Source organism: Miniopterus schreibersii (assembly GCF_964146895.1).
Source record: "Miniopterus schreibersii genome assembly, chromosome: 18".
Lineage (NCBI taxonomy): Eukaryota > Metazoa > Chordata > Mammalia > Chiroptera > Miniopteridae > Miniopterus > Miniopterus schreibersii.
The window spans coordinates 30,122,148-30,149,404 of record NC_138121.1 but is presented as its reverse complement, the minus strand read 5'-3'; the positions used below and the strand labels follow the sequence as shown (position 1 = coordinate 30,149,404).

General features: G+C 50.0%; 2 protein-coding genes across 2 annotated transcripts in view; one reads left to right on the top strand and one right to left on the bottom strand.

Moving 5' to 3' along the window:
• PEPD (peptidase D) overlaps positions 1–9,988 on the top strand; it is a 109,853-nt gene extending 99,865 nt beyond the window's left edge. Inside the window, exons 13-15 of the mRNA XM_081118572.1 lie at positions 5,466–5,650; positions 8,897–9,088; positions 9,498–9,988. Coding sequence (XP_080974698.1) covers positions 5,466–5,650; positions 8,897–9,088; positions 9,498–9,635 — 515 coding nt within the window. The 3' untranslated portion in view covers positions 9,636–9,988. The remainder of the gene's footprint in view (positions 1–5,465; positions 5,651–8,896; positions 9,089–9,497) is intronic.
• Positions 9,989–12,995: 3,007 nt separating this feature from the next.
• On the bottom strand, positions 12,996–23,400 carry CEBPG (CCAAT enhancer binding protein gamma). The gene is made up of 2 exons (XM_081118186.1): positions 23,311–23,400; positions 12,996–16,577 (listed from the first exon to the last, which is right to left on the bottom strand). Exon 2 carries the CDS (start codon positions 16,479–16,481, stop codon positions 16,032–16,034), a length of 450 nt encoding a protein of 149 aa, XP_080974312.1. The 5' UTR covers positions 16,482–16,577; positions 23,311–23,400; the 3' UTR covers positions 12,996–16,031.
• Positions 23,401–27,257: the final 3,857 nt, after the last annotated feature.

The window sequence follows — 27,257 nt, the reverse complement described above, 5'->3', positions numbered from 1 at the left end:
AGCTGAGCTCATTCAGAGGGGCCCCACGAGGGTGGGCAGGAATGGGTCAGGCAGCTGGGTGGATATAGAATGCCATCCACGCCTTCCCCACAGGAGAGGGCCTGGACCCCCCAGGCCACAGGCTGGCTTCTGGCTGGGTGGAATCAAAGCTCTCCATGGCTTGTGTCAGGGCAGGCGGCCTCTCCCGTGCAGACCACCCTGTCTCCTTGGGCACCAAAGTGTGCTGATGGGGCCCCTGCCCTTGTGAGGTGAGGCGGCACTGTGGGGAGGGCTGGGGTAGCCCAGCAGGGGCCAACCAGAAAGGTGGTGTCTGAGCTGGTGCAGCCACTGCAGGGCTTTCTGCAGACCTAGTCCCTCCAGTCACCTTGGAGCACTGAGATCCCCTGTAAGCACCCAGGTCTCTTGCAGCCTCACTTCCCATTTCCCAACACCCAGTGTGCCTCCCTCTCCCTCCTTGCTCACCACCCACCCTGGTCACCCTGGCCTGGGGCTGCAGGGCCCCACCTCCTGAGCCCTGCCCCCCAGGCTCCCACATAGGTGGTGCAGACTGCGCATTGGGCTCTGGGGCCCCTCATGGTCTGTAGAAGCAGTTGTTTCGGTGTGCGGGAACAATCCTCCATCATTCTGTGCACAACCAGTGTGGTTGTGTATAGCTGTCCCCACTCCTAGCTCTGCCCCTGGTGTCAGGGTTTGGTGTTGCCACCGTGAAGTTGGGGCTCTCAGTGGTGGGAACTGTCTGGGCCCAGAGTGGGCCAGACAATAGGAGAGGATGCTGTTAGAGCTGTGGTGACTGAGTGGGAGAAAGGTGCCGGGAGCTGTGCTGGCCCACGAGGTTCACCGTGTGTCTCCTGTGGCCTGTGCTTCCCTCCATGGGGCAGGAGCAGGACTCTCCTCAGGCCTCTCCTTTAAAAATGGCAAGGAACACGGGAGTCAGCTGGCAGAAGTGCAAGGACAGCGTGTCACCCAGACCACAGGTGCCCTCTGTGGCAGGAGCCAGGACCCAGAGGGCTGTCTTTGGGCCCTGTGTCACCTCTCTGGCCTAATAAGCCCCCTTGCTGGCTATAGGACAGCGGGTGAGTTCCCCCCACCCTGGCCTCATTTACTCTGAGGGGTGCTTTGCCAGGGTGTGGGGGAAGGGACCATGAGGACACTGAGCAAGGCAGCCACGTTCAGCTCAGCATCCAGGGGCCTGCAACTCAGGCACACATTGCCCTGCCCTTCTGTAGGTTGAGTGGGTCCCCAGAGATCCTGGCAGCAGACAGGGGTCTGAGGTGGGATGGGCTGAAGGCCCTCAGCCCTGAGTCAGCTCAGCCTACAGGCAGCTCCCTGCAGCCCACAGGGCCTGCCTTGGGACCCCTGCCCTGAGCCTTCTCTCCTGCACCCCCCAGGGCCTGGCATACATATCATCCCTGGAGGGCCATTGTCTTAGGATGAAGTGAGCTCTGTTTGGAAGTGACTGTGAGGATGCAGCTGGGAAGCGGCGCGGGGTGGGGGCAGTCCTGTGCTGCCTTCCCAGCTTGGCTCAGGGCCTCCTAGCCCCCAGGCTGTCACACTCTGGGCAGGAGGCCCCAAGACTGTGATGGATGCTGCTAAGGCTTTGGGAACCAGCCCAGGCAGAAGGCCCAGCAGGCTCCCAGCCCATCAGGGCAAGGTGTGGCCTGAGGGGGACCAGGTGGACACAGAAGACCAGCTGGTGGCCTGTTGACTCTAGATACATACTGGGGCCTGGGGACCAGGTCTCTGGTCCCTCTGAGCCAACAGGCAGATGATGGGGCACTGACCCAGAGGCTACCCTGCCACCCTGGGACCTAGTGCACAGAGGAGTGGGGTGGGGACACACCCAAATCCTGGACCCATGAGGTGACAGCACTGGCTAAAAGAGAGCCTTGAGGGAGGCTGGGGTTCCTGCACAGGCCACACATGTACCAGGCATGGAGCAGGCACAGGCCCCGCCCTCTCAGGGCTCAGGCTGTAACCAGGGCACAGCTGTGCCAGTGTGCTGTGCCCTAACAGCACAGGAGAGGGCAGTCAGGGAGGGCTTCCTGGAAAAAGCCTCAAGACAGAGGCCCACAGGAGGAATGGGAGTGAGTCTGCAAAGGTAGGACCCTTGGAGGAGTAGCCCCAGCTAAGAAACCAACAGGTGGAAGGCACAGCTCTCAGCACCGTTGGCCCAGGAGTGGATGAGGTATGAGGCTGGAGACAGAAGTTAGGTTAAGGAACTTGGGGCTCTGTCCTGAGGGCACAGACTGGCCCCATCTAAAGAGGTGGCCTTAGTGTCCAGGCCTTAGGCAGGATGCAGTGGGGGAAAAGACATTGCAAAGGATAGGAAGGAAACAGCAGGGATCCAGGAGAGGTGGGGGCCCATGAGGGCTTCAGGTTCAGATGTTTCGAGATGACAGGACAAGATTTGGTGCATGCTGGAGGTGGGAGGGAGGGCAGGGCAGATAGCACCCAGTCTCTGCAGTGTGATCCCCAACGTGGTGTCCCCGGTATGAGCAGGCTTGGGGGACCGCTGATGGCTTCTGGCTGGGCCCTGTGGGCTCCGAGGGGCATGCAAGCTGCCCGGGCGTGGGAAGCCCAGGAGTCAGCATGTGGGCCTTGAACTGTGGCCTGGGCCTAGGTGGCGGGGACACCCCTCCAGTTTGTGCCCACCCCACCCCTACGGCCTAGCCCAAAGACAGCAGCCTCCACACACTTCAGGGACCCTTGCCTTGGCCATGGGTGTCGTAACCACCATCCGGGCCAGACACTGGGCCAAGTTGCTGGAGGTTTAGTCACTGTCACAACTCTAACCACACACAGGCAGAAACTCTCACTCCCAGCCAAGAGTGCTGTGTGCAAGGCCTTCCCTGAGGGCCTGCAGGCCAGGAAGACTAGAGGCGCCATGGGGACCGCCTGGGCCCACACGTCCGGCCCCACAAGGGGCCACGAGGACAGGGGAGCCGAGCTGCCAGCATGCGCATGATTTATACCTGATCCCCCCTCCGCCGAGGCCAGGCCGAGACCGCAGCCCACTGTGGAAGCTGGCCAGCATTGAAGGCAGGCTCCTTCTGGGGGCTCTCCTTTGGTGTCGGGAAAAGGCCCCCACCACAGAGAAACGGAGTTGCGCTGAAGCTGGAACATCAGCTTCCACACAGGATGCCCTTTCTCAGCCCCAGGGGCTGGCCAGCCAAGTTTGCAGAGCTGCTTGGGGGCTCTTTTAGGCCAGGAGCCTCTGGTGGGAGCAGACCTTAAGAAAGAGCATACTGTGCACTCTCCCTAAATCGGTACTCACTCTGCCAGGCCCTGTGGTGTGTGTGGCAGGGAGGGACATCGCTCTACTGGGAGACACAGGAGAAGCAGGGAGGCAGACCTGTCCAGGGGACTAGGTGCAAGGAGAGAAATCACGGGATAGCGGAGAGAATGACTGGGGAAGGCCTCCAGGGAGGGGCTGGCTTCTATGCTGAGTACCCAAGGATGACAGTCTCAGACCAGGTGCTGAGGCTGTGACATCAACTACCTGGCCTGGGGAGGCTGAGGCAGACCCAGCTTGTGGCCTACGAGTACAGTGAACAGAAAGTGGACCCAGGTCTGGCTGGCCGCACCCTGGGTGAATAGTAGCTTATAGCAGGTTGCAGGGAATACTGACCCAGTCCCCTGGTAGACGCTTCTGCAACCAGCTCTCTAGGGCAACACTGCAGCCATGTTTGACACAGGAGACCTCTGAGGCTCACAGAGGTGAAGGCTTGCCCTGGTCACACAGTGAGGAGCAGCTGAGCTCGGATCCAGCCCCAGGTCTCTATTCCAGAGCCCCACACCATCAGGAGGAAGCTCCCTACCCCTCCAGCTGGGGTGCAGGCTGGGCTCTCCCTCCATGCTGCTGTGATGGTAGCCGGACTCCAGACCCCAGAACACCACCTCCACCTCAGTACCTCGTGGGCTGAGGTGGCTAGAACAGGGCTGGACTCCAAGGAGGCTCTCTGTCTCTAGGGACAGGCCTCCGTGTCTTCCACCCTGGGTCTCCCTGCACCTTGGGCCATGGGCTGGCCACTGCCCTGTGAACTAGCCAGGGTGCTGCCCCACCCACCTGCTCAGAGCCTGGATCCTGGGACCCAAGAGATTGGACCAGCCCTGTGCCTTCAGCCCTCCCAAGACCCCAATTGTGGGGCCTCTGTCTCTGGAAGGGGAGGAATCCCCATTTGGGGGACTAGTGCCCAGCTGAGTGTCTGAGAGGTAAGGGCCTGTCCCAGGGTGGGCTCTCATCTCTACCCCTCGAGCCCATCCTCTGCCCTCTGCCAGCCATAGAGGTTCAGAGCCCTGAGCCCAGCCAGACCTTGGGGACCCAGCCCTGGCCAGTGCGGGGCCCATCGAGGCCCTCACAGTCCAGGATCCCAGTGCTGCCCTCCTGTAGCAGAGATCGTCAGTAATGGGTGGTGTGGAGGCCAGGATATGGTGGGGAGGTCCCTTGGCAGCCAGGGTTGCCACCCACATGGAAGGGGCCGCAGAGACCAGTGCTGACCAGCTCTGTGGCCAGAGCACAGTATAGGGGTACAGGCCCCCACCCTGTCCAACTTGCCCCGAGTGTCCTGGGGCCACTGGCCTTGGCAGGCACGTGGCCTGCTCCAAACTCAGCCCTTGTGGGGTGGGACAAGGAACATCACTGGCCTAGGTCCCTGTCTAGTGCTTATGCAGAGCACCGAGTGCCCTAGAGCAAGGCTGAAGGTGGGACTCCATGGAGCCCATGGGCAGGGCTGGCCCTGGGGAGGCCAAGGCTCTTTGAGGATGCTTCCCCAAGAGCCCTAGGCTGCAGCCCCCAAAGGCCCCCTGGGGGATGCTCTCTGCAGTGACCTTTGCCCCAGAAATATGGGGCAAAGATGAGTTTGATTAGCAGCCTAGGGCTTGGATGTCTGGGCTGCCACAGAGATGGTCACCCATAGCTTGTAGTAGGCCCACCACAGACCCCTGCCAGCTGCACCTTCACCCCAGAAAACTTTGCTCCCCAACAGTGGTTCCCACAGTGATTCAGCCCCATTGGGGGGGTGCAACCCAGCCATGGGCTTCCCCTGGCCCCACAGCCTGAGGCTCTTGGGCAGCATTTGGGCCTGAGCCTTGTCTGGGGTTCCCTGAAGCCACCCCATATCCATTGATGGGGACATTCACCTCTCCTGATGCCCAGGAACCTGGCTGAGATCCAGTGGCGCCAGAAGCACACACTGGCCAGGGGAGACAGCATGGGCTGGGAACAGACCTGGCTCGGCCCCTGGCCACGGTGACAGAAGCTACCTCTGAGGACCCAGTGGAGAGGAAGGGGCTCAAGTTCAAGAGCTGTGGCTGGGAAAGCCCTGGCCTCGTCACCCTTGTCCTTCACCTCAGGACCTCCCACCTTAGCCAGTGTGAGGGTTATGTGTCCCCCGAACCTTGCCCTGGGGAGCCCTGGCCAGGCTGCCAGTCTCCACAGCTCACTGCAGCCTCCTTCTGAGCCACAGGTGTTTGGTGGCCTGACATGCACCGGCTGGCTGACCGCATCCACCTGGAGGAGCTGGCCCGCATTGGCATCCTGAGCGGCAGCATTGACGCCATGGTCCAGGCCCACCTGGGAGCCGTGTTCATGCCTCACGGGCTCGGCCACTTCCTGGGCATTGATGTGCACGACGTGGGAGGCTACCCAGAGGTCAGTGTGGACTCATCAGCGCAAGTGGCCTGCTTGTGGGCTGTAGCTGAGCCTGGAACTCCCCAGGGTGGGTTAGGGCTCTGGGAGGCAGCTGGAGTGCAGTGGGGTCCTGGCAAGGCCCACTGCCCCTCTGCCCCTTCCACCTATTGGTTGGTCCTGGCCCAGGCTGCTGCCAGTGTCCCCCACCCCCAAGGGCCCTGGTCAAGGTGGGAGTTTCTGTGACCATGCGTCCTCCAGTGGCCACCTCACAGGACCTGCACAATAGGTGCACCCTGCACAGTGACCCCTGGGCAGTGTACTGGGCGTGGCCTTTCCTGAAGGCTGGTACGTGGTTAGCGTGCCGTGCATGGGGTCCTCACAGGGCAGTGGGAGCCCTGAAGCTGGGTCTTAGTGAAGGGACTTGCACTGTGCTTGTCATGTCCTCCTGCCTCTGGCTTCATTCAGACAGGGATAGGTCTCCGCAAGCTGGTGGCTGGCCCTGGTCCCTCTAGCCCTGGGACTAGCTGAGCCCAGTGCCCTCACAAGCCAGCAGCAGGCCAGGCCCCCGCCCCTCCCTGGAGCACCCTGATCCCCCAGGCTCCTGGGCCAGCACACCCCTGTGGCCTCCTTGGCTCCTTGGCTGGGGGGGGGGGGGGGCTTCTGTGGCCATCTCCAGCTAGGCTTTCCCCTCCACCACCTACCAACTGATCCTTGAAAGGACCACCCAGAGGGCTTTTGGGAGGCCCTGCCCGGCAGGTGGCTGCAGTTTCTAGGGGCCCCGGTGGGTGGGGGCACACCCGGCCCTGCCCCTGGCCTGGTGCCCACGTGCAGGGGCTGATTGTGCAATCGGTACACGCCCTGGGGCCCACCAGCCACTTAGCCAAGACTAGGCCTGCTGGCTGCAGGGTATTTTGAAAGCACTAAGGACGATTTTTGGGGGGAAAAATTGCTCAAGAGAAGCATTATTATTCAATTATTTTTCCTCAAGTGTAAACAGTTGAATTTGGAGAAACAAAATCAGTTTTAATTTCCTAATTTCTCCCCATCACCCTGGATGGGGAGCCGAGAGGGGCCTCCCAGACATTGTTCGCTGACGTTCGCTATTCATTAGTCGCCAAAGCACTTTTTTCCACCAGAGAGAATTGGCAGCAAACTGTTTTCATCTTTTCCAGTAAGCAGCCCTTTGTGCTCAGTCTATTCTTCTGACAGATAAACACTGTGGAAAAAATATGGCTTTTCCTATAAAAGTCATTTGTTTTATTTCAGGCCTACAGACACATCTGGGGCTCCTCTGCTCAGAGCCCAGTAAAAGTCGAGCCCCGTCAAGCCCACTGCTGGGGCGGAAGTGGGCTTAGACTGGGCCTAGGCGCGCCCCCCACCCCCAAAGCTGAAGTCCCTGGGCCAGAGGGGCCAGAGGCTCGCCTCTCCCCGGCGGGGTCTGCTCAGCACTCAGCCTCACCTCCTTCTCCCAGCCCTGCTCTGGCCGCTCCTGGTGGCCCCCAGGGGCAGACTCCTGTGCAGGAGTGCTCTGAAGGGGGAGTGGTTGGTGGACTGGGGGGCATATCTTCCTGTGCCCCCAGGGATCCTGCCATTATCCCCTTTCCTCACCTGAAATTTTCAGGAAGGAAGCCTGTCTGTGCAAGCTTGAGCAAACACCCCTCCCTGACGCACACGCATGGAGCAGCTCAGCATAGCCCATAGTGACTGAGGGGAACTGGGGATGTGACCTTGTCAGGTCTCTGCCTCTGCCAGGCCCCTGGCTTTGGCACCTTAAGAGAGTGAAAAAAGGGGGCAGGCACTCAGGGGTAGGATAAAGGTATGGGACCGGGGTGGGGGAGCCCAGGGAGGCACACACTTCAGATGGCAGGAGCAGGAAAACCTGGAGCAGAGACCCCGACTCAGCTCTGACAAGCAGCTGCTAGGCAGGAGATGGCCCCTGCCCTGCCCCACAGCCACCTGGCCCAAACACAAGGATTGTCATTCCAGACTGGACCTTTCTGGTTCCCCATCCTCCTGCCTTACCCACTCTGGGCAAATAGTGTTGTGGGGCTGGGTACCACACCAGACAAGCATCTGTGCCCAGAGCATGGCCCATAGGGGTCACAGTGCCTTGGTCGCTTCACCAAGGGCTGTGTATGCCAGTTTCTCTGTGTGCCCTGCTGCCCCGCCCTCATGGAATCATGGTCACAGCCTTCCCCGCTGTGCCCAGCCATGGAGGCTGAGCCAGCCTGTTTCTGGTTACCTTACATGAACCACTAATTGAAGTCTGATGTTCTTGGCCCCAAAACAGTCAGAAATGACAGCTCCGTCTCCAGCAGCTGGGCTTTCAGGGGATTGCTGTGAGCAGGGCAGGGCAAGCTCAGGGCCTGACCAGAAAGCTTGCTTACTGCCCACTCACCCCCAGGCCTTGGCTGAGGGCTGGATGGGTACCTCAGTGACCTGGGGAAGACAAGAATATTTCTCCAAGCATCCTAGGCACCACCTGCCCTCACAGCCTGGGCAGCAGTCAACTACGCCCGTGTGAGAAGACAGGCCCAGGCTGGGTGCGCACTTGCGGGGAGGGGGTGCTTCTGCGGGGAGCAGCTGCCACTGCTGCTCACTCAGTGCTAAGAGCCATGGCCCAGAGCTCTGGGATGGCCCAGAGCATGGGCAAGGTCCATGTACATGGAGTACGCATGCATTTGTGCAAATACACGCCAGAGCTGGTGCTGGCAGGCCCGTCCTGATGACAGCACCTGTCCCTCCTCCTGGAAGGCCACATGGAAAACCTGGGACTTGGCCTGGGGGAGCCAGGCTCGGCACTTCTGGGGCCGGCTTCCACTTGAGCTGCCTGGAAGAAGAGATGCAGCCCAGGCGCCTCGCAGCCTCCTTAAGAGCTTTTTTGGCTTCACAGCTTTGGCTTCTCCTGCTCCCCTGGAGAGGAGAAGGCCCAGGTGAGGGCTGCTGGACAGCCAGGCCCCCTGGGCAGCTTGCCCTGTGTGTATGCACATGGTGTCCACAGGCTCCCGCCGGCAGTGCTGAGAGTAACAGGCAGGGCCACTAAGATCTGGGGTGTGTGCAGAGAACAGAGGGTCCTCTCTGAAGTGCCTGTGGCACAGCACTGCAGGGGGGAGTCTGGGCTGCAGATCTCTGGTCACAAAGCCTCCCCTGCAGCTGCAGCAAGACTGCACAGGCCGGAGCCAGCCCCCACACGAGGCTGCCTGCATGAGGGCTGTTCCTCTGTGCGAGCCATCAGCTGGGTCCTCCTCACCTTCCCTGTAACCGCAGGGCGTGGAGCGCATTGACGAGCCGGGCCTGCGGAGCCTGCGCACCGCACGGCACCTGGAGCCAGGCATGGTGCTCACGGTGGAGCCGGGCATTTATTTCATCGACCACCTCCTGGACGAGGCCCTGGCTGACCCAGCGCGCGCCTGCTTCTTTAACCGCGAGGTCCTACAGCGCTTTCGCGGGTTTGGTGGGGTGAGTGCCAATCAATGCCCCCCCCCCATTGCTGCATGTTACCTTTGTCCCAGGACAGGAGCCCTAGTGGGGAGGGACAGTCTTGACTTCCCCAGTTGGGAAGGACCTGGCCTGCCCTTTCTCATGGTCTGTCACTGGACAGGTGCCTCACCCTCAACAGAAGAGACAAATTCTACAAACCCCCTGCCCACTCCAGGGGTTCTCTCCACCTGGCAGGGTGCAAGGGGCAAGGACAGGGTGGGCAGGTGGCATGAGCACATATCCCATGGAATGGGCCTTCCTTAGCAGTGGCCCAGAGGCCTTTGAAGCCAGCCCCTTCATTCAGGGGCAGTGTGGACCACGCCCCTGAAGGCTTCTCCAACTCTGGGGGTTGGCCTTCTAATCCTGAGAGTCCATTGGTCTGACCCAGGTCCGCATCGAGGAGGACGTCGTGGTGACGGACAGTGGCACAGAGCTGCTGACCTGTGTGCCCCGCACGGTGGAGGAAATCGAAGCATGCATGGCAGGCTCTGACAAGGCCTTTACTTCCTTCTCTGGCCCCAAGTAGAGCCAGCTGGGAGTGCCCAGTGGGCAGCCTGCTGACTGGCCATCCAGCAGCAAGAGATGGAGCTCAGAAATCACATGCCAGCACTGAAGTTTGATCGCACCAAATAGTGCTGTGTCCTAGGGGAAAACTTTCATTAACTTTCTACAAGATCACACCCTAATCTGTTAATACTTTGCTTAAATGACAGTGGCTTTTAAAATGCTAATTACAAAAAAATCCTCTTCTTTAATAGCCACTAAAATGTGTCTTGCTGTCATTTGTATTCTTATGCTCAGGAAAGATAGATTTCCAGTGTTTTTTCTCAAGAATCAATGCACAGAATGGAATTAGCAATTAAAGGTTTTCTAAAATAGTCTCTTGTGCACGTGTCCTTCTCTGCCCTTTACCCCTTTGCAGATGAGCCTGCACACTTAGACCTGACCAGAGACCCCAGGCTCAGATCAGGAACACAGAGCCGTCCCACTCCACGCCTTTGCACACGCTCCAAGGTGAAAGGTAGAGTAAGAAGTCTTTTTGATACGATTCCTGCCTCAAAGCGGTTTCCGAAGTGGGCAGAATTATGGAGCACTTAACACAGTTATTTCTAACCTAAGACCTGCAGATTCCTCATCCTTGATTTCCTTCTCACACAGGACATGCTAGCAAAGCCAGCATCTGACAGGTGACAGCACCTAAGGCAGAGGTAGCACCATGCAAAGGGGAGCTTTCTCGTTCCTTCCATCTTTGCTGAAACCCTCCGTCCTCCCTAAGTGTAAGCCCACTGACCAAATGCTACTCTGAGGCTGTGAGCCATCCAGGGCCAGCTGGGCCCAGTCCCTGCCAGCGGCAGAGTCCCTGTCCTTACCTCTGAGTGCCCAGTTCTCCCATGGTCCCACGGAACTGCCCCACCCCCTGGAGCCGGCTTCTAGAATTCTGTGCACCACTCCAGCTTTGTCTCCTCAGAGCTGTCATCCAGGAGTTTCTAAGCCCAGTGCAGGACAAGTGAGAAAAGACATCAGCAATGAAACCATGATGCAGTGGGGAACTCTGTAGCCCAAGCTAGACATTTAGAGAAGTCACTGAAGAGTTTAATACAGATTGATTTCTTCCAATGGCAGTGACACAAAAGTGCCTGTGATGTGGCCAATCTCAGTTCCAAGAAACCATTTATCTTGTTTCTTAGATTTGTAACATCTAATCCTTGAGGTTTCCTGCTGGTGCAGATATAGCCAGAGTTATTTGTGACATTGAGGAGTTTAAGGGGTGATTGCCTTTCTGAGTGTCAGGAGTTTGAGTTTGCCCCGTATCTCTCTACCCCAGCTGTGCTTGTGGAAGACACATTCTGGTGTCTAGGATTTCAGTCCCCCCGCCCCCCCAAAGATAAAACCAGCTGAAGTTAAAACTCCAAATGAACCATTTAGTTTTGTTAATTAAAAAACATAGCTGAATGATACAAACATCTTTCTCCTTTAAACATTTTATACCAAAACTGCTCACTTCATGTAAATGTTTTCTGATCATCAAGCAAGTAGACAAGAACAAGGAGAAATCTCAGGAACTCAGAGCTTTGTCCAGAAGGGACACTGGGAGCACAGATGTGACTGGGTTAGCCCAGGTCCAAAAGTCAAAGGGGCAGTCCATGAAGGTGCTGTTCTCAGATGGCCAGCAGTAGCCACTTGCTCTGCCCCACGTTCCAAAGGAGGTAGCCAAATCCTACGTCTCCTCCCCACTGCAGAAATTTGTACAACTTAAGAAATATATTAGAGATCCTTCCAGAAAGCTGTACAGCACTAAATGACTTTCTAAAACCCTGGAAGGGCCTGCATATTCACTCAAGAAATAACCTGAGCATCTCCTATGTGCCAGTGTGCGATAAAAACATGCTTCCTTCCCTGGCTGGTGTGGCTCAGTTGGTTAGCACGTCATCTCGATACACCAAGGTTGTGGGTTCAATCCCTGGTTAGGGCACATACAAAAAGCAACCAACAAATGCATAAGTGGAACAACAAATCGAGGATACATCTTAAACAAACATGAATACATCGTCTGAAACATTGACAAGGGCCAGGAAGGAAGGTAACAGGATTCACCTTGTCTAGAAAGCCAGGGGGCTGAGAGCGGAGAGTTGAAAGTGAAGAGGGAGAGAGGAGGCTATCCAAGACATAAGGAAAGCTGTCCTAAGATGGCCCTGGGATGAGCTTGGGAAAGCCTGTAGCCAGAGCAAAGTGATGAGAGACAGAATGTAAGGAAATGAAGTCAGCCTCATCCAGTGCGCACTGGGGAACCAAAGGTCTGGAAAGCATGCAGTGGTCCAGGGAGACCAAGTCCAGGCAGAGAGGAAGATGGCTCTGCGGGAGGGGAGGGGACTGGAGGGGAAACAGGTGCAAGAGGGACGTTTAGGAGGTAGAACTGAAAGGTGGTGATGCGGCAGGGCATCTGGCTCTTGCAGCTATTTCAGAGGGAGTGGCAAGACTTGGGTATTCAGACTGCAAAAAGTTTTAACATGTGTGACTGCCTCACTAACCACCCCAGTTCTACAACCCCAAATTCTCTAGACAGTTCTGCGTGACTTTCAGGCTTAGAGTTCTGGGAGGAGTGGGCGTTCTGCCAGAAAAGAATATTCAGGGTCGGTGTTCTCCTTTGAATATATGTAAAGTGCATATGAACTCTCCAGATACTCATAAGCAGTGAAAGCAGCAAGTCTAAAAGTGCTTTTATTAAGGAGCTGGTACCTTCACAAATTATGTCTATAAAATTCCCCAAGACAAGATCCTGGATTCTAAATTACAACTAATTCATAAAAATGAAACGGGACATGCTACCCATAGAAATAATTGCTGTACTACAATTTCCATTAAGATGCAATAAGGAGATATTTCCCAAGACATAAATAACTGAAGGATCATCGAAGAAAAGTATCTAAATGGCATCTTCTCTTGAAACACTGAAGCCAGCTTCTTGGACTCAATATTTATGAATTCATTTCTATACATTCCATGGCATCATGTAAATGAAAACTACAGACATACCATAAATTGTATCATTAAGGGAAAGGCCTCACTGTGACATTCCTATCATATGAACAAATTTCCTGCCACTCTAAATGGAAACCACACCAGTTACTGCTTTCTCTATTCTAATATACATTTTTAGATTAGACCAGGTGATAAAGAACATAACAAAAGAGGCGCTCTATATTCACGGAAAACTGTTCCTATGCATTAAAGAAAATCCAGACTTGGACAAAACACCCCTGCTTGTCCATCCCATCCCCACCTCAGCCCTGTCCCAGGGGACAGCAGGGCATCTGCCTGCTAGTCAGAGTTGTGTAACATCTGGACGCTTTCTTGGTATCTAACAAAGAAACCCACAATGAAATAGTCATTATTCCAAAGTTTTTTTATTTCAAATTCATTGAAAGAAATAAAATTATATTTAAAAAAATAGAGTATTCTCACAAACTGAGGAAAGCCAGGAACAAAAAGAACGAGTTAAGTACTTTTTCCTGAGAGGCAGGTCTAACAGCTGTAGAATGGATTCCCTCCTTCCTAGCTTTTATCAAACAAAAAATGATTTCCTATTTCTAAGGCATCAAAAAGCACTTGCGTGCTAACTGGGTTGTTCAGGTACATAGTTTCAAGTCTCTAATGGGGATTAAGAAATAGCAAAAACTGCTATGATTTCCTTTATTATCAAGTTATACATACTTTATGTAAATTTGAGAATTTCATACTCGTGACTGGTCATGTGACCCTCTTCTGGTCATATTTTATTAAAATCTTACTACTTCTTAGTAAGAATGTCCAAAGTATCTGAGCTCACATCCCCAAAACTGAAAGGGGCCAGACACCAGGAAGAGCTGCTCTTGATCTCACCACTTGCAGCCAAGACCAGTCAAAGCACCCATCCGGGAGACTCGGGTACAGCTAGAAACTTACATACTGAAGCCTAGTTCCTAAACAACGGGACCTGCCAGCAAAGGCAGATCAAATCCTAATGGTTCCATAAGTAACCTACAGAACAAAAGTTACAGAAGTCATTTTATAGTTCCCAAAGCTCTAAACTTACCCATCCCCCATACTTGATCTCCCTCCATTTTATACTGATAAATCTAAATCTATCAAACTAAGAACTTGCATTCCCAAACACTTCAGTAAGACAGTGAAGACAATAGTTAACATTTTTGTACTATGCATAAAGGGCTGCTTGTGCTCAAGTTTTCATTTGCATAGGTAACAAGAAAGCTTGAACTCATTTTTCCAAATTCCCAATTTCATGTTCTGATTTGAAATATTGAGTACACACTCCTGATGATTTCCCTAAAGCTTCTTTTCTAAGAGAGTTAAGTCAATTCATATAACTGGTAAACATTCATTCCATGGAGACATCAATTTCTGAAAGATATTTTTTAGTAAGATATTAAAATGTCTGTAACACCTACTATTGGTGCTTAAAGATTCAAGTGACCTAACTGCATCTCCAATTAGGTTAATTATATAACATTGATCAGCTATTAAAGAGTCAGTAGGATCTGTGGGTATCTCCTAGTTTGTTATTCAAAACACCTATTACCAGTAGGTCAATAGTCCAACCAAAGTAAACTGGTGTTAGACCCTAACAGAAGCCCCTATTCTGTCTCCTGGCTCTATAGGGAGTTAACCCTCCTGGGACAGCAGCTCTCATGGAACAACAGTGGGTTCCTGTCACTTGCAAAAGGGGCTCATGGCAGGCTCGTGGCCTTAATAATGGCTTTGCTGAGTTTCAGGGAGCTGTGATGTCTTCTGCCCAGAAGAACACAGACAGCGCTCTTCCACCAACGCAAGGGGACAACTTAAGTTACATGCTGGTTACACTGTTCCAGGTCCTAGTATGAAACAGCAATGTGGCCAAAAAAAACCCACATTCAAATGAGATACCTGGTAACAAAAACTTTTTAAATCAGACGTGACTCAGTCTCTTGTCACCAGCCCAGACACCAAAAAAATAAAAATTAAAAAAGAGGAAAAAAAACCACCCACAAAGCCAACAAATTTTAGCCAGAATTGTGCTGCTAAAAATAAAGTCGACAAGGACAATCAGAACTACCAACATTGATATCAATCAGACTAGAGATTCCCGACTTGATTGCCATATTCTTAGTCTCAATAAAAATGTCAATATCCTGAGTGTTATCAGTATTTTCTTTCTAAAATAACTTATGGGATATAAAAGCATACAAATAACTAAACAGAAGCAGTGGTACAAAAAGTCTGGAAGAACAGCTAACTCGAAAAAGAAATATCACAAAAATATAAAAAGATGTATTTAAGTGAAATAAATTAAAGGTTAAACCTTACACTTTCAAGTTTTCTTAGACTATTATTTTGGGAGTTGACGCATTTTTCTCATAATCACTTGGTTAAGTCCAAACACCAAATAGTCCTTCATAAGAAGTTTTTGCCTTTAAAACTCATGGCCCCATAGCAGATATTTCAACACAAGTCAAACTACCTACTGAACTGGAATTCCAACTCCTAATCAGTAGCTTCTGTGATTAAACTACTAAGACATTTTGTTTACTAAGTTGGTTGTCAAAATGGTATTTAAAAAAAAAAAAAATGCTTACTTTACTAGCATCTGCAGAAACTAAAATTTTAGTACATAAGTTTCTATAAACTACTGAGTTTGGTGTGTTTTTTTAAAGGATACCAAAAAAAATGCTAATCCAATAACCCAAAGGTATCCCAAAAGCATAATTCTAATATGCTTTACTTGTATTTCTTAAAAACCTATATGCTTCCTAAGTGTTATATTTTTAAGCCAAATGGCTGCATACTGCCTTTAAAATGCAATGGGGTTTCTTTACTTAACCTGACATTGCTACTCAAAAACTTATACTTATTGGGGAACCAGTAATATTTATGCTAAACCAAGGTTTATGCTATACATAACATCACTCCAAATTACAAAGTGATTGGTTTCTATAGCCCTAAGGATTTTTAATACATAATTTAGAATAAAATCACAAATAGATTATCACAAACAGCATTCAACTCTTAATCCAATTAACCATATCCATCAAAACCCAGAACTTTCTGTGTGACCTGCCAGTTCCTCATTCCTTTTGTTAACCTAAAAAAGAAGCACTTCTTGGGAAGTCAGGATTTATTAAGAACACCCAGGTCTGGGACTTTTTTTTTTTTTTTTTTTTTTTACCATATACCTTAAAAATTTGTTTGTCCCAGTATCATTTAAAACCAGAAATTCTAATTACATGGCTAACATTTTAGCTAATCAATTCTTCAGTGCTGATCCTAGAAAACAACCTTCAATGGATCTTTGGGGAACAAGACAATGTTCAACCATTGACACGAGTGGTGTAGGTCGCCACACCTTTAATGTTCAAGCCACAAGTAGTGAAGTCAGGAGGGGTGCCATCTACTGTCCTGCATTATCAGAATTTGTCATATTTTCAGTGCTACTGGGTTGCACGTTGTCTGCAAGGTTGTGCGCATGCTCAAGAAACAAATCTTTCAGTACACTTAATTCCTTAGTCAGCAGTTTAATTTTTGCTTCCAACCGTTCATTCTCTTCTTTGAGCTGATTCACTCTCTGCAGGGTATCCTGTGCTTTCTGCTTGCTTTTCAACCGGCTCTTTTTCACAGCCATGTTGTTCCTTTCTCTGCGCTGACGATACTCATCACTGTTTCGATCCATGGGTGAGCTCTTTTTGCTTTGCTTGCTTGGAGGCGCCGCCTTGCCTCCTCCCCCAGGGCCAGCAGGCACCAGCTGAGGAACCTGCTGCAAGCCGCTGGCATGAGCTGGAGTGTGAATAACGCTTATTCCGTTCACTCCTGGAGTACTGTTCTGCTGCGATATCTTGCTCATTTGGGCACTCTCCCTTGCCAACACAGAACAGGCAGAAATGAGGGCACAGTGATCAATGGTTTCCACTCTACACTGCCAAGAAATCTTCACATGTACCTAGTTGAAGAATAAACTGCATTAAAATATTTGAAATGACAAGATCAAATGAGATTAAACGTGCATGTACCTAACAGAAGGCCAACATTGATTATGCTGAGGAAAGTCTACAGCAGCTGCCAACTGTTCCAATGTTTCAGAAGTCTAAGCCATTTAACTGAGGAAGGTAAGCTAGTAGAGAAGCACCATAAGGCCAAATTCAGCCCACATGAACCCCTGAGGGTACTGCCCATCTGTGACTGTTTTCAAAAATGGGAGGAAAAACACAAGAATACCACTAATTAGACAACACATATGAACTACTAGTGCTTGGCAATCTGCCAGAGAGAAATTTGAGATGTTTGGTTTGAACAGGGAATAGGTGAGTTCAATTATAATAGAAGAGACACCGACAGTGCAAGGGGGAAAAGCTTCCATTGCTGATTGAAGTTGAAATCCAATGCTGCAGCAGAACGCCCCACTCGTGTTCATCGAGAATACTGTCCTAGGGTCGCTACATGCTCCTTATTCCAATAGGCAGAGTGCGTCACCAAGGACTTGACTTCTTTCCCAGAGGGTGTTTCATGGGATATTTTGAAAAGGTGGGTTTTGGCTTGTTTTTATTTTTTGAATGACCTCAGTAATAGTTTACAGAGATTTCCTAAGTTAGTTTCTTGAATCATAGATTTAGGAGCTCTGAGACACCCAATATGCTTCCCCATTCCACCATGCTTCTCATAGTGTTTCTTTCTTGTTGACATAATTAAAAAACACATCTAAACATAGTCAAACTAAAACCACAAGGAAAGAAACAGAAGTCCAGGAACTGCAAGTACTGGGACTGAGGCTAGACAGAGACTGAGCAGCTGCAGTGCCTGCGCCCACCTCACTGCCGGGGGAGCTCAGGGGACATACCGGTCCTGAAATAACTACTGCTGCTTCAGACATGAAATCACAGTTTCAAAAACTAGTCATATCTGGGTTACTATAAATTCAACTAGGTCACTACAGCTGCCTCAAGATGTGTCAAAAAGCACACCTATTTTATCATCATAAAGTCACTTCAAGACAAACTGGCTAAGCTGAGTGAACCGTGTCCATCAAGAAGTCATAGCATTCTTAAAAATTTAGAAAGCAGTGTTGTGAACCATAAAACTATACCTTTCTCTTTTCACAAAACTACTAAAGCTGTATGATAAAAAAACCTGGAGCCATAATTATGAAATGCCTCAAATGAGTATATCTCACAGTTCTTCAGAGAAGCTCAGTTAGTAAACACCAGTAGCTTCACCCAAACCTTTAGCCGGGCATTTCTATATGAACGGATGTCTGCTTTATAAAATCTTTGCTTTTAAAAAGTCCATATACCCTTTCGGTTTTCGGCTCGAAGGTGACCTTTAAGCAACTTTCTTCAGTCATCCCGAATCCAGGTTCATCCAACACCAGCCATCTCCCCCATGCCGCCGAAGTTCGAGTCCAACAAGATCAGTCATATACTTAAGTTGCACCAGTGGGGAAGTTGATGCCACGTCTGCCCTGACCCCCAAGATTGATCGACTCCTTGGGTCTGTATCCAATAAAGGTTGGTGATGGCATCGCCAAAGCAATCAGTGATTGGAAGAGTCTGAGGATTACAATGAAACTGACCATTCAGAACAGAGAGGCCCAGATTGAGCAGTACCTTGTGCATCTGCCCTGGTCATCAAAGCCCTCAAAGAAACACCAAGAGACAGAAAGAACCAAATAAACATTAAGCATAGTGGAAATAACCACTTTTGATGAGACTGCCAACAATGCCCAACAGATGCAGCACCAATCTTTAGCTAGAGAGCTCTCTGGAACCATTAAAGAGATTCAGGGGACTGCCCAGTCTGCGGGCTGCAATGTTGATGGCTACCAGCCTCATGACATCATAGGTGGCATCAACAGGGAAGCTCAGTTGGTTAGAGTGTTGTCCCAATACACCAAGGTTGTGGGTTTGATCCCTGGTCAGGGCACATACAAGAATCAACCAATGAATGCATAGGTAAGTGGGACAATAAAACGATGTTTCTCTTTCCTCCTCCCTCTCTCTCTCTCAAATCAATAAATTAAACAACGGAAAATATTTCAATTAAAGATCATTTGATAACCAACAATTTTTTTTTTTAAGTCCATATATCATTACTTTCAACTGTTTTTAAAGCCACACAGGCAGCCTTGAGCTAGTGGGGCATCTGTTTCACTCCAGTACTACAGCAAGATAGAAAGCTCCCTTCCAAACCATGATGGATATCTACTCCAAGGCTATGGTCAGGAATGGACACTTCACAATTTCCCAGACAATTACCTATTTGGTAGAAAGTGAACATAAGTGTTTTATTCAGTTTTAAAGAGCTCATTGAGCACCTCTCCTGGGATCAGCTCAACAATCATGACCATGTCATCTTATTTCTCTCATTTCATACACAGTGTACCACTTATATTTAGTTTTTAAAGCTAATCTCTATAGTCACCTCAACAGTAACAAAGGGGGATGTAGAACGGTAAAATGCCTTCTGACCGACAACACACCATCAACTGCCATCACTGAAAACTCTTATTAAAGGCTCCAAACTCATTGATGTCCATGCCCATTTTTGTACCCAAAGATAGGGAAGGGCTCTTTTACCTCAGTCTGACTCATCTTGCCAAGCAAAGTACTAGGCTGAACACAGTAGGCGAGGTTTTGAAAATGAGCCCTTTGGCTTGAAAACAAAGAGTATCATCAAACTGGTAAAACTGTAAGAAAGGGAAACTTGAGGTAATAAAAAGAACTCCAAAAATGTTGTTGGTTTTTTTAAAAAAAGTCCTTTAGCCCCGGCCACTATGGCTAAGTGGTTAGAGCGTCAGCCCGAGCACAGAAGGGTCGAGGGTTCAATTCCCAGTCAAGGGCATGTACCTGGGATGCAGGTTCAATCCCCAGCCCCGGTTGGGGCTCGTGCAGGAGGCAACCAATCGATGTCTCTCACATTAATGTTTCTCTCCCCGCCCCCCTTAAAAAGCAATGGAAAAAATATCCTTAGGTGAGGATTAAAAAAAAAGTCCTTCAACTAAAGACAAGCCAAGAAAGTAGCTCTTAAAGTGAAGAGATATCCATTAAGGAAAATGAACCAAGCAAAGGGAGTCAAAGAGCCAAATGGTCTGAAAGACTTAACTCCCAACAGATTATTGGTTTTGTTTTTACACTGAGCAAATAGCTGCCTCTAAAATTTACACATTTTACAGTTTACCCTGTCATTTGTGCTTTTGTTCCTTCCACAAACATTTGAGCCCCTACAATAGCCAATAAAATAAGTTTACTTCAAATCTGGACATTCAACCCTACATGCAAGTCTGGCTCCTATGTGGACAAATACTATTCCAAAGTTCAGTCTACAGGAAGCAGGGTGGCGCCTTGTTTCCCTGAATATGAATCATTCAAGCAGGAAGCAGTAGGAAAACCGAAGAGCAGTAGCACTCAAAGTGTGGTCCTTGGACCAGCAACATCATCATTTGGGAACTTGTTAGAATTACAAATTCTCAGGCTGCCCAGATCTAGGAATCAGGAGCTCTAGGAATAGGGCTGGCTGAGCAATCTTGTTTTAATAGGACCTCCACGCAATTCTGATGACACCGAAGTTTGAAAGCCACTACTGCAGATGACAACAGATCTTTAAAACTGGGGAACATTTTTAAAATTCAAATGTCTTCATTCAAATCAGTAACACCCTGAAAACTCAATGTTAGAATGAGTAAAACAAAAATCAATTTTCATTTGGGAAAATAAACATGTCAAGAATTTTCTAACCTCTTGTCATTTTCCCCCACATATGTACAATCAGACATTCCTTCCTGGTCCCCCAAAATAAATTTTTCACTCAAATTTCCTCAGTGAAGGTCTACATGCCAAAATATTTATAGATGTTTCTCCCTTTCTCCAAATCTGTTCAATCACTAACAGGTGGCAATTCTACCCCCACCCAGGGAAAAAAACTTTACATCCACCATCCCTCTCCATCCCAATGCCACAGAATTACCTCAGGCTGACATCATGGCTCAGGCTGACATCATCTCTCAGGGGCACTGGTCTCCTCTGGTTTATTTAGCATGTTCCCTCCAACCACTGTCTCCAGAGCAATCTAACACTCAAACCCAAGTGTATCACACGCTCTTGTTGAAAATTCTGTGGCTCCCACAAGCAGGATTAGATCCAAGGTATTAAGCCTCCCTCTAGCCCCCGCTCCCCTATACTTCACACCTCAATACTAAACCACCACCAGGCCTCTAAATGGCCGGGGCTTTCTCTTTTCTTTGTGCTTCTGTCCAGTTCGTTCCCTGGGTCTCTTTGTCAACACCAACTCTACAGTGTGTCTCCCCGCAGACTAACCTAGAGACCTAGAGGCAGGACTCTGCCCTCATCTCCACAGGCCCAGCGTCTGGTGCAGGGCTAGGCAGACAGTGGTGGTGCTTAAAGAATACTTGTTGAATATAGGCTCCAAAGGCTAAGAGAAAATGTTTTTTAATAAAAGTCTTATAAAAATGAGGCACTCTAGATTAAAATCTCTTAAAATAATCGTAATTAAATCAAGAGTATTACTAAGATATCATGGTCTTACTACCTAAAGTTCAGAGTCTTAAAAGTGTACGGTTAATACCTTGGATTTGATCCTGTTTGTGGGAAAATAAAAATACAGTTCCATTTGCTACCACAAGTCCCCAGTCTATACAGTGAACACCATTCTTGCCTAGCCTTTGCTTCATTTCAGTTATTTTCTACTTAGTCTCATTGTTTTCCAATTAATAATCTCAAGTTCTTAGGCATGTGCTGCCAGCGTGTGACAACTCTGTACTACAAGTAAAGTCAAGGTAAGCAGTCAAAGTCAGTAGATATCCAAGGGAGCAGTTCTTTCCATTTAGTTGTACTGCTTGCTCCATGACCCAAAACAGGGGTCCATGAAGGAGGGTCCATCCCTTCAGGGAGTATATAAATGAGAAGAAAATGTATGGTCATTTGTCTTTTTTAAATGTCATTTTAAAATCCACTTTTGGTGTGATAACATACACAAAGAAACAGTACACACACATTATTTATAAATATACATCTATTAGGAGATGTGTTCTGTTTGTTTTTACTGATAGGGCTGGAAAGCCTACAAGGTAGAACAATGTACGTTAACTACTAGTACAAGATACCAGTATAAGAACCCATGAAGGCATCCTCTCTCGAGAATATGCAATAAACCTGGAACTGTGGCCACCTGCATTTATCATTACTGTGATCAGCTGCGGCAATCTTAGACCTTACGTCCAAATTCAGCCCTCATGAGGTCCTATTTGTCTTTACTAAGCACTCAACATGTGCTGTCTAAATCCCTAGGGAGGAAACCACCTCTCCATGATCAGATAACCTTGCTGGTGTGCTCTTGAGAATTTAAAGGATATTCTGGGGGAGGGGAAAAAAAGTTTTGTTTCTGTTTTTTTAGGCACGTATTAAAAATGACTGAATCAGCCAAGGGTGCCCATCAGAAGCAGGAATCAAGAAGTTGAAAAATTCTTCAGCCCATTAGCATCCTGTAATTATTTAACCTTGTTTACAGTAATTTCTTCCAGAAACAAGGAATCAACTTTAAGAACAGCTTATCCCAAATACCACTCAAGTGGTGATAGCTGTCCAGATTTTAACTTTTAAATATCAAAAACTTGGATGCAGAATTTCTTGGTAAAGCAAGCCCTTACAGTATTTTACTTCGAAAACTTCTTTGGGAGTCGCATAACCTATCTGACTTTAGAGACAAGCTCTTCAAAAATAAGGATTCAAATGAGTGTAGACTCAGAAACAGAACTACCAATTTTTGTGCAGCCCCTAATGTTAAAACCTACCTGAAACTAAAACATTTTAAGATGCCTGATTAAGCATAAACCTCAGACAAGAGGAAAACCAAACGCTTAAACCTTCTGAAGAAAAACATACAAGCTTACTTGGAACAGATTATCCTTCCCCTCAAACCTGCAATCCCATCCTCTCCACCTTAGACATCTCGGCTAGCTGTTCCCTGCTGTGTTCCCTCCACCCGCTAACCCAGCCCTTTCCAATTCAACTCGTGGCTGCCGTACATTCATCTCACCTGCGTTCAACAGTAAACAGCGGGGTATTCAGGCTAAGGCTCCGTAAGTGACACAATAGTATTTCTGTAAAGTCACAAAGTAAAAATCAACTGCTCTCCCTGACTATCCCTCTATTGACTTCTGAGCAGAATTCTCGACGACCCCACATGGAGCAGTTCTGGAGGAGCAGCACATATCCTATGTGGCACTAAAATAAGATGCGGTCCACCTCCGGCTCTCCTGGGAACACCCTTTATCCCCAGGGGCCAATACGAGCCGAGCTTGTCACCACCGCACTAGCACAGACAGCCGGGCTTTGGAGGGGGCGCATCTCGTCTTCCGTCCTGTCCCCGGCCGGCAGCGAGGGGCGCCCGGGAAACGCGGGGGTCGGCGGGCGGGGCCCGGCGCTGAGCGGCAGCCAGGGATGAGCTCAGCGCCCCGCCGGGTGTTGCCGGCAGGTTGCATCAGACGCCGCGCGGGGCCGCCGCCCGCGACGCCGGCAGCGCGGGGCCTTCCCGGCCAGCCGGCCGCCGCTCTTGATCTCCTCGGGCTGGGCCTGCGCCCACGCGAGCGGCCGGCTCCGCCGCGGCCTTCTCCTCCTCCTCCAACCCCCCACCCCAGCCCGCCCGCCAGTCCGCGGCCTCCTTACCTGCGCCTCCAGCCCGCCCGCCCCCAGGCGGCCTCCACTCCAAGCGGCCCCGCGCGGCGCGGCCCGACCCGACCCAGGCCTCGCAGCGAGGAGGAGCGACGGTTACGAAACCCACAGCCTCCGCCCGTTCCGCAGCCGCCGGCTTCCCTTCCTCGCCCGGGTCGCGCGCGCTACCGCCGCCGCAGGACCAATGGGAGCGCCGACCTGCGAGCGACGCGCCCTCCCCTCGCGATGGGCAGCACCGCCAGCCAATCGCGGGCGGCCTGGCTGCGGGAGGCGGGCACGTGGCGGAGGCGTTGGCCGCTGCCAGGAGGGGCTGGCGGGAGCGGTGGGAGCCGTTTGGTCGCTAGGGCGGAGGGCCGCCGGTGGTCCCTGGACGGTTCGCCGGGGGCGGCGGCCAGGAGCTGTGGGCCCCCAGCCGTGGGAAAGGCTCTGTGGAAGTTGGAGAAGCGTAGCCCTGCGAAAGCAGCGTTGTCTTTGGAAAGCAGTGCCCTGAGGTGATTGAATCACCGAGCTCTGTTTTGGTGTCACCGCGTCCTGCGCAGTCCCCTCGCGGCGTCCCTCCCAGGGGCGGTTTCCGGGAACAGCCCGGCCGACCAGCCTCCGGGGACGTGGGGCGCCCTGCCGACGGCTCCCCGCCCCCGGGCCCGCGCCCCTCAGGAGGCTCCTGGACCGCACGGCAGGGAAGGCAACTGCGCACTTGTTGCAAAATGAATGAAAGTAAAAGTGTCCGAACGTAGGATTCGTGTTGATGTCACGCTGGCGAACACTGCAGACTGGGCTTCGCGGTTGGGAGAAACGGGTGGGCTTTCCACCATCGACTTGGGTGTGGTGTCTTAAGGTGAACAGATTGAGAGACGTGATCGCAACAAGTGAATGGCGACCCAGTTTGATCGCAGTCGAGTCGCGGGAGGATCTGAAAGCGCCTAAAAACCAGGAAGCCGCCGGCTGGGCGGAGGGCAGAGCCCTCACCGTAGGTTTGATTGCTTCCTCTTTAGCAACGCTTATCGTCCCAAAACTAGAGTCTTTGAAAGAGGAAACATTTCTTCATAGCCCAGGCCATGGGGACCAGCTCTCTCCGCCTAGGACTGTTTCGAGGAATCAGGAAAGAGATGATAAAACATTTGCAAAAATAAAGATAAAACATATATATAAATAAAAGGGCTGTAACTAAAGATAAACAACGATAACCATAGGGGCACAGTTGATTGAATGACTCATCTACCGGGTGGGCAAAACCGGTGCGCGGCTTTCACTTTGGCCTTCAGGGTTCTGAGTTGAAATTTCTTCGATTGAGGTTTTAGCACTATTAAAGTTGGATTATATTTTGTTGCAGAATTAAAATTTTACCCTGACCATTTCCTGATCACTTAAAAATTGTTTGGGGGGGGGGGGGAGGCGGGGAATATTGCATAGTTATACTCATTTATCCTTTGGTTTGCTAACCACTCTGCCAAGGGGGCCCAGCGCGCTCCCTGTGTCTGCCTGGGCAGGCCTTCTTCCACACTCAGCAGGTCTAGTCCATGCCAAGGAGACTAGAGTATTTCTTTCCTCCTTAGCTGATAATTCTTCTGCTCAGTTTACAAGTATTTTTTTTATTTTTGGTGCCAAGTATGTGCTAAGCTCTGGGGATTTAGCAACAAACAAGATAAACAGGGCCCCTGGCCACATGGAGTTTACACTTAGAGCCAGCAAGACAGACGTTCAGTAATTACACGGTTTTTCTGTTACCATACTAAAAGAAGTACAAGACGCCGTGAGAGATTTTAAGAAGGGAATCAAACCTGGTCTGCGGGTTAGGGGCAGCCTAAAAGATGAAAAGGATTTGGCTAGGTGACACAAAGTGTCTGAGAGAATGTCTTATCTAAAGGTCTTTGGGATGGGAGAAGTTTAAGACCTGAGTGGCTGAAGCGCAGTGTCCCAGTGGAGAGAGGCCCAAGAAGGTTTCTGGTTTTACCCTAAGAGAGATGGGAAGCCTCTGAAAGACTTGCTCTTGCCATAAGGAAATGAGGAGTCTGGTGGAGGCTCTGTTTCTGGGATGAGATGTACCATGCTGCTTTCTTGCAAGTCACGGGGACCCAAGCCATCATAATAAAGTTTTCCTGCATAGCTCTCTGACTCACTGATACCCAATACTGTACATATTCTACAAATGCAAGAATTTGTAAATAGGTAGTACAATTAAATCTCCTCCAAAGGACTTGAGAAATAGGATGTCCTGTTGGTTGAATAGGCTAGTTACCTGAGAGGTACTATTTTTAACTACCTTAGTTACCTAAAAAGATACAGACTCTAGTGGCAGCCTATTCTGTCCACAGCTTCACCTCTTACTGGTTGTGTGACTTAAGACCTCTCTGGCATCTGTAAATGGGAATAACAGTATCTGCCCAATGGAATTACTGTGAGGATTGCAGGAGTTAATGTTAGCCCCTGCAAGAGTGCCTGCCAACTATAAGTGCCCGTCGTCTGTACATGTAAAGATAGGTACAGGTCATCTGGGCACATCTGCAGAGGTAATCTATATCTTTTGTGGGCCCAGATTATTATCACATCCTCACTCCACTGAATGAGCTCTGGTTACCTGTTACCAGAATGATTGTAATTCAGATTATTCCAGTGCCTATGAAGAACAAAACTGATGACAAATAAGGGTGGATTTTTTTTTGGGGGGGGGTTGTTTATTTGTGATATATGCCACACCGGTCCCCATCATGGCAATGTGATGAGCTTTAGAGACAGAATGGGGTGATGTTGGCCAGCATATAACCTAACTGAGCCTCTTTCCTGTACAGAGGGTTGACCTCACAGATGTTATGAGGGTTAAGTAAACTGACAGGAAAAGAAGCCAGCATGATGCCTAGTAATAGAAGGCACAAAGTAATCTGTCCAAAAAGAATTGCCTACCCAGGACCCAGTTCTTGGTTTTTAATACCATTCTCCAATAAAAGGAGCTGGACTCCTTGGGGAAATGGTTGAGTCTGGGTTTGAGGCAGGGATATGCAAGAGAAGCCTGGAGCATTTTGCCTGCCAGAAAGTAAGAAAGCAAAACAATGGGTCTGCGTCTTAGCTCAGGCTGCCATGACAAAATATCATAGACTGGTTGGCTTTAACAACAGAAATTTCTTACAGTCCTGGATGCTGGCAAGCCCAAGATCAAGTGCAAACAAGGTAGATTTTATTCTGAGGCCTCTTCTCTTGGTTTGTAGGCAGCTGCCACCTCGCTGTGTGCTCACATGACCTCTTCTTTGTGTGCATGCCCAGAGAGAGAGCAAGCTCTCCAGTGTCTCTTCTTTTATGGGCACTGATCCCATCATAAGAGGGCCCTCATGAACTCATCTAACCCTAATTATCTCCCAAAGGCCCCATTTCTAGATACCATCATATTTGGGATTAAGGCTTCAACATATGAATGGGGGGCGGAGGCCCAAACACAAACATTCAGTCCATAATAGTATGTCAAAGGGTAAGAGGTGCCAAATGAAAGAGCCCCCAGTGCCCAGAGAGCCCCAGCGCCAACTCAAGTGGCAAAATAAAAAATGTAGTATGCATTATAACCCAAAGCATAAAATAAATATGTGTGAGTCCAAGCTGATATAAATAAATGAGTAAATAAATGTCAGAGAAGAGACAAACCTCCCAGGCAGAAGAATTCAAGGTAATTTATGTCACTACTCCATCCTCAGGTGGGGGAGCGTAACTCCCCACTCTTTAATCCGCACCAGAGGACATGCTTTTATTGATTCTTAGAGAGAGAGGAATGGAGAGAGAGAAACACATCCACACGAGAGTGAAACATGGATCGGGCTGCCTCTCGAACACACCAGGGATTGAACCCACAACCTGGGTGTGTACCCAGACTGGGAATCGAATGCGTGACCTTTTGGTGTACGGGACAATGATCCAGCCAACTGAGCCACACCGGCCAGGGCTAACTCTCCACTCTTGAA